Below are 7,291 nucleotides of genomic sequence, written 5' to 3'. Positions count from 1 at the left end.
GTGCGTATCTTGGCTGAAACAAGAGAGTGGTCCGAGTCGATGTTTGGGCCTCGGAGTGTGCGTGCGTCTAAAACACTGGAAGCGTGCCTTCCGTCTATCACACATGATCGATTTGGTTTCTCATTTTTCGATCCGGAGACAGCCACGTAACTTGATGGATCTTTTTATTCTTGAACCTAGTACTGCATACTACCATGTTTTGGGCCCCGGCGAAGTCGATCAGCCTCAATCCGTTGTCGGACGTTTCGTCGTGGAGGCTGAATTTTCCGATAGTGGTTCCAAAGATCCCTTCCTTGCCCAACCTGGCATTGAAGTCGCCAAGCACGATTTTGATATCATGACGGGGGCAGCGCTCGTACGTGCGCTCCAAGCGCTCATAGAAGAGATCCTTGGATGCCACATCCTTCTCTTCCGTCGGGACATGGGCGCAGATGAGCGAGATGTTGAAGAATCTCGCTTTGATGCGGATTGTGGCTAGACGCTCGTCCACTGGGGTGAACGACAGTACTCGGCGACCGAGTCTCTCTCCCACCACAAATCCAACTCCGAATTTGCGCTTCTTTATATGGCAGCTGTAGTAGACGTCGCAAGGCCCCAGACATTGTTTGCCTTGCCCCGTCCAACGCATTTCTTGGATGGCGGTGATGTCAGCTTTTGTCCTTACGATGACATCAACCAGCCGGGCAGAGGCACCATCCCCATTAAGGGTCCGGACATTCCAGGTGCATGCCCTCAAATCGTAGTCCTTTAAACGTTTGCCGTTCGTCATCATAAGGAGGGGTCTCATCCGAGGCTTTGCCTTGCCACTTCACTGGAAGTGGTTTTTACGTGGCGGGTCCATTGCTGGGACGGGGGTGGTCTCCCAACTAAATACACATTTATATAGCGAGCCGCTTGCTCCAAGCAGACACCCGCTTGCAGCCGCACCTACTGGTGAACAGACGCTGCAGACTTCAGTGAGCCCTTAAACCGAATAAGTCGGAGTGGCTCCACCGAAGCTCCCTCTCTTTCTGCCGTGACCCAAGGCTCCACTCGGATTGGTTACCGCATCTCGCACATACTTAAGCGGGTTTCACTGTATGTAGGTACTCGTATGCTTGCGCGTTGAAGATGTATTTTTTATCGCTTTGTATAGCCGTCATACGTCGCTTTCTTTCTTTTTTCCCCTTACTATATCTTCCTTCTCACTCATGTAACATTTTCAGTTTTAAAAATTTCACTCTCATTTTTGCGATACCGCTGCCTAAGAAGTTTCACTTCAATAACCCTCATCAGTCCAACTCCGGCTACGCTGCAAATAAGTCCATATTTCAAACCGTATTTATTAATAAATTTGTTTGAAAAATATAGTTGTGGATTTGTTAAATCTGGCTTGAAATAAAATAATTAATAATAATNGTAATACTTGCGCCGGGTATTTAATGTTCGGCTCCGCCCGAACTTAGACTTTCTTACTTGTTTACATTTATATTTGTTATAATTTACTAATTTCTAAATATGCTTTAGGTTTTTCTAAATATGGTCACCCAAATTATAAAGGCGACCAAATGGTATCAGCTTCTTTCGCTACTGCTCTATTTCTCCTTAAGTAACGACAGCATTACCCAATTCGGCGACGTTTGCCGTTCGCCGGTATTGTAATTCAAGCGTTATGGTATCCCCTAAGAGTAATTTTTGGTTTTTCCATGTTAGCAATTTGAAATTTTTAAACCGAAAAGGTATTTTTTGAGGAAATTTAACGATAAGTTTGTTTGATCGATCACAGAGTGGTTTTGTCTAGAAACTTTTTACAAGAATCAGTTCAGCTCAATAAAAAAGTTTTCATACAAACGTGCTCTGTTGCTGTGAAAAGATGGTTTTATCGTTCACAGGGTGGTTTTGTCTAAAATTATTTATCGAAAATGAGTTCAGCTCAACAAAAAAATTCCCATGCAACACCACTCCTTAACTATCAAAATGTACAAAGCACTGTCTGGGTTCTGATGCCATTGGATGGAGAATATAACATTTGATATTACATATTTTTTTTTGGTAGAGCGCAATAATAACCACTACACCACAGCCTCCGCCTAACACTTTTATTTATTAAAAAAATTGCTCTCACGAAAGCAAGAGTCTCGGATCAACTTATAGTTTAAATGCTCCATTATGCTGTGTTCGTAACAGCTACTGGACAAACGGTCGCTGATATTTGATAGATATTCACATATTTATGTACATAGTATGTATATCGGCTCCGTCCTGGTTTTCAAAATTTTTCTTAAATCAATTAATTGAATTCGGTATTTTCGAAATTGAGACTGCTACAGACTCTTAAATTGTAAACAGAATCAAATCGTTGAGCAAACTTCGTCAAAAATGTCAAAATTAAAACACACTGCCAAGGCGAATTTATATAAGGGGATAGCAGGAGAACAATAAAAAAACTTACATGTATTTTGTTTTTGCTTTAGCGACATAAACTGTCAAAATCTGTAAGAGTGTGTGTGGAAATTCAAACAAAATTTTTCAATTTAACGTAAGAAGCCGTGAGGCAAAACACATACAAAATCAGCTGATCTAGTAACAACCTTATATAAATTCGCCTTGCACACTGCGGTATATGAGATTGCACACAACCGAAGCGATAACGGAAGTTATCTGACGAAATTGCCGCTGCCGCCGATCACAAAATCAGCAGTCAGTGAAAAATAGCTTTGTTTCTCCACTTCTCATCTCTTCGCTTTTGTATTATTATATTTTTATTTGTCATTCAACTGATGCGAATTTTGTTTCGGCTCTATTTTACTGGGTGAACTTTTGCGGCGAATATCACCCGACGACATCGCTCCGTCCGACAAAAATCACTCAACGATTTCGTTCTGTTTATACTTTTATCATTCGAAAGCATACATACTTTTATTATTTCGAAAACATTTTTTCTGCAGTCGACATGGCCAACAAACAACCACTGGGCGCCACCAATGATGGCACCACGACACGGGCCGCATGGCACTTACCACATGCAAACCATTTTACCTGGAGCTATGATGCCACTACTGCGGCCACCGTTGCCGCCGCTCGGCTTATTTCCACCTCCACCACGTTATGGTGGTCCTGGTTTTAGGTTACCTATGCAGTATGGACCTTCGGGACATTGGCGACCTAACTTTCGACCGAAAAATACATAGAATGTGATTATTATTTATAATTTAAGCTTACTGTATATCAATGTGCATATTTTTAAAAAACCTGTTACTATGAAAATGAGTTAGTAAGGAACTATAAGACTTGGCTAAGCTTGATAAAGTTTACATCAATATTTTGTGAAATTTAGAAAGTAAATTTGAAACTTATTGTATTATATTCTATTACCAGGAAAAAAGTAAAATTCGATCAGTTAAATAAATGTGTAACTCGTGAATTGCTTTTAAATCAAAACAAAAAATTGAAAATAATTTGTGCTTACAATTCAATCGTANGATTTCGTTCTGTTTATACTTTTATCATTCGAAAGCATACATACTTTTATTATTTCGAAAACATTTTTTCTGCAGTCGACATGGCCAACAAACAACCACTGGGCGCCACCAATGATGGCACCACGACACGGGCCGCATGGCACTTACCACATGCAAACCATTTTACCTGGAGCTATGATGCCACTACTGCGGCCACCGTTGCCGCCGCTCGGCTTATTTCCACCTCCACCACGTTATGGTGGTCCTGGTTTTAGGTTACCTATGCAGTATGGACCTTCGGGACATTGGCGACCTAACTTTCGACCGAAAAATACATAGAATGTGATTATTATTTATAATTTAAGCTTACTGTATATCAATGTGCATATTTTTAAAAAACCTGTTACTATGAAAATGAGTTAGTAAGGAACTATAAGACTTGGCTAAGCTTGATAAAGTTTACATCAATATTTTGTGAAATTTAGAAAGTAAATTTGAAACTTATTGTATTATATTCTATTACCAGGAAAAAAGTAAAATTCGGTCAGTTAAATAAATGTGTAACTCGTGAATTGCTTTTAAATCAAAACGAAAAATTAAAAATAATTTGTGCTTACAATTCAATCGTGATCAATATGGAAATCAAAAGTGTAAAGGAGTATCAAAAGTGCACTAGTTAGCACTGTGACATTTAACGTAATTGAAACATCACCTCCACTATGAAAACTAAATGATAGTAATGTAAGGTTCAGGAATGGTATATTCTAATACCAAGGCAATTGGAAACGGAATAAAATTCTTATCTGGTTGTCATGCATGCCGATCACAGTCAGTTGTTTGTGCCACCTGTCAGCAGGCCCACAAGTTGTCAGCATTCCATGTGCTCAAAATGAAAGCAAATACAAGTTAGACTAGTGATGGAAAAGGTAGGTATAATTGTACTTTATTCTGAAATTTTTTTTTGTTATTTCTTTAACATCATAAAACCAAAACGCAATAGCTGTGCTTTCGATATTCGCTGCCATACAGTTGGCGATTGGACACCTACGTACAGGAGAAGCAATATGTAACAATATCTTAACCTACTCAGACAGTCAGGCGGCACTCAAAGTGCTTGACTTGGCCACATGCAGCTCAAGAAGGGTAGCTACAGCCTTGGGCCTGCTAACAGGCCATGTTGCCACTGGAAGGCACGCGGAGAGGCTTATGCAGATGCTGCAGAGATGAAGAAGAGCCGGAAACCTTACGGAACCTGCTATCCCGCACTTTGCAAAAGAAGACAAAAGTTCTTGGGTTCAGAATTCCTCGAAGGTTTAACCAACATAGGCGAAGTAGGAATACGGCGACTCTAGAGTTTCGTAGACTCCACACGATGGTTTGAGTAGGAGGGTTCTAAAGTGCCGAGTGGTATCACAACGGGCCCAAAATCTTAAGGGCCTAGATGTGTAGTACGGTCACTAGCAGCCACTTCAACCTAACCTAACCTGAGTTTCACAGTAGCTTTATAATTATAGGGTTTTATAAAATTTCCAGCGGAAAATCTTCCGCGAAAAAAATAAAAGTCATATCTAACTTATTTATGACTGTTTTTATAATTACCTAGCCCATGCCCGCTTGCTTCGCGGAGCCTAATAAGAACTTTTGCGTGGGCCAACACAAAAATAGCGTTTAGAAGAAAAAATGGTCTGTAAAGTTAAAAAAAAATTTAACGACTAAAGAGCACCTGTGAAATCTCTGCCAAGCGTGCATAATCTTCTTTGATCTTGCAACTACAACACGGTCCGATGCGGAAGCCAATAAAAGTCCTTATAAGGAAGCCTAAGAGCACAGACGAGCGTTTTCTGTTATAGGAAAGCAAAGAATCCTCGCTGCCCCACAGGATGAAAAGTTTTTCCGTACACTGGCTAAATGACTGGTGTGATCGCTGGTGATATCCGTGTTCCTTCTTGGACGGATGTGGGTGAATCTTTCCTTTTCAATTCGCCACTTTTACAATTCGTCATAATATTTATGAACTAGTTCATTGAGTTCTACTGCTGCATTTACGGCCGCCCGAGCAATCTCGTTAATCGGAGGTAAATGCAAAATCACATTAGGGGTGTGTGATAACCAGGGAACGGATTTTATGGAAATTGCATTTTTTCTGCTAAAGAGATAGAGTATATTCGATTAAGAATGTCCACGATTTAGCTTTCCCTAATTGTATATATGTGACCTGGTCTACGAAAAGGGAGCTTACGTGCGAAAACTAGTTTTCTGTGAAAAAGCTGTTAAAAGTAAGCAACTCGTTTCGTCAGTTTCTCATTATCTCGTTAATTGTTCTCCGCGCCGGACGTCCAGTAAGTGTTGTTGTTGGTCCAGTAAGTGTTGTTGTTGGTCGGAATATTATTATAGTTCATCGTGTAAGTTGCTAGTGTGGAACATTTAAAAAAGTAACACTGAAGAAGTGACGTTTACTGTTTCTGTTGATTATCGTCTTCGCATTTCGCATGAAATGAAACATGAGTGTTGATGAGGAGTTCAGTGCCGTATACGGACAATATTTCCATGAAAAGGATGATGTCTCTAAGTGATGTTTCTAGTGTATAATCATGTCTTTATAGCTTATAAATCAATGTATTTTGTTCATTACCAATAAATTATATATTGTCGTATTTTTACTCTTCTTTCTCTACATTTTTAGTACACTTCTAAGCAAGTTAGGATTTTCTACTTTTCACCACGTGAAAAAGCATCTCATCTTCCATCCGAATCAACCAAAAAGTGAAAATTGATTTTTTGACACCTAAGCCCCCTTTCCGTAGACCAGGTCACATACACATTTGCTGTTGCCTTTTTTTAAGATATTTGCTTTTTTTTGCCTATTGTACCTTTAAAAAAGTGTTTACAGCGTAGAAAAACCCCTTATTCCGGAACTTGTATCAAATTGGGCACCACTTGTATTTAGTATATTAAAAGGTGTGTTAAAGCCGGTTGTTACAAAAAAAATCAAGTTGATGATAAAGAAAATCGATGGATAAATAAAGAAGTAATAGGTGGTCATATGAAAATGCGCAAAGATTTTTTAATGAAAAATTAGCAGAAAAGAATGTTACTCATACGCCATGTACACCTGAAAATATTTCGAAAACTTTATACATAGAATAAAAAATAACCTGGATTTTCGAAATCAGCAAGCAATTCTATATAGGAACTAGATATGTAGTGGCGTGCGTTGAACATTTTTCCTGTAAACTGGTGTTATTTTTAAGTTTTTGTCTTTTTTAGTGCCTTCTTTTTCCTTTTTTGCTACTTCTAGTGCCTTTTCCCCCCTATTTCGCTATTTTATTTTCCCTTTTCCAGCCTATTTCGTTATTTTATTTTGCCTTCTTTATAGGTTTTTAGTTCCTAAAAATCCGTTCCTGGTGATAACGTAACCTAACCTAAGGGTGTATGAGGGCGTCAGACAAAGGTGCGCTTACACAATTTTATTTAGCCATCTGAAAAGTAAATGCGTAAAAAATAAATGCGTATTAAAAATAAGGATTTTCTAAATATCTCGATTCCAGCGCCACCCAGCAGGTCAATTTCTAGCAAACGAAGTCATCATACAGGTGGCTTACATTGCGAGTTTGAACGAAATCGGCCAATAAATACGACTCTTATAAATTACTCTACTCCAGTGCCACCAGGCGAGTTTTCTAGAGGTTAGTCTATAATAGGACCATATGTGAAAGGTATAACCTCCTACAATTTGACTGAACTCTATCCAGTGGTTTTTGTGCCCGAACAACAAAAACAGCTACCATTTTGTGTATATAGGTGTGAATGTATGTAGATAGGACAATCTATAACGAACTCATAAAAATTAA

At 39.1% G+C, this 7,291-nt stretch overlaps 1 protein-coding gene across 3 annotated transcripts in view; it reads left to right on the top strand.

The window, feature by feature from the left end:
* LOC108360072 (serine/threonine-protein kinase fray2-like) overlaps positions 1-3,419 on the top strand; it is a 29,470-nt gene extending 26,051 nt beyond the window's left edge. For all 3 annotated transcript variants that reach the window (XM_017612223.1, XM_017612221.1, XM_017612222.1), the window contains exon 5: positions 2,928-3,419. In XM_017612223.1, coding sequence (XP_017467712.1) covers positions 2,928-3,170 — 243 coding nt within the window. In that variant the 3' untranslated portion in view covers positions 3,171-3,419. The remainder of the gene's footprint in view (positions 1-2,927) is intronic.
* The last annotated feature ends 3,872 nt before the right edge of the window (positions 3,420-7,291 follow it).

The sequence above is a fragment of the Rhagoletis zephyria genome, unplaced genomic scaffold, assembly GCF_001687245.7.
Source record: "Rhagoletis zephyria isolate East Lansing unplaced genomic scaffold, Rhagoletis_zephyria_1.1 Rzeph_scaffold_00514, whole genome shotgun sequence".
Classification (NCBI taxonomy): Eukaryota; Metazoa; Arthropoda; class Insecta; order Diptera; family Tephritidae; genus Rhagoletis; species Rhagoletis zephyria.
Note: the sequence above shows the minus strand (reverse complement) of the source record. Positions and strands in the feature narration are given on the sequence as shown.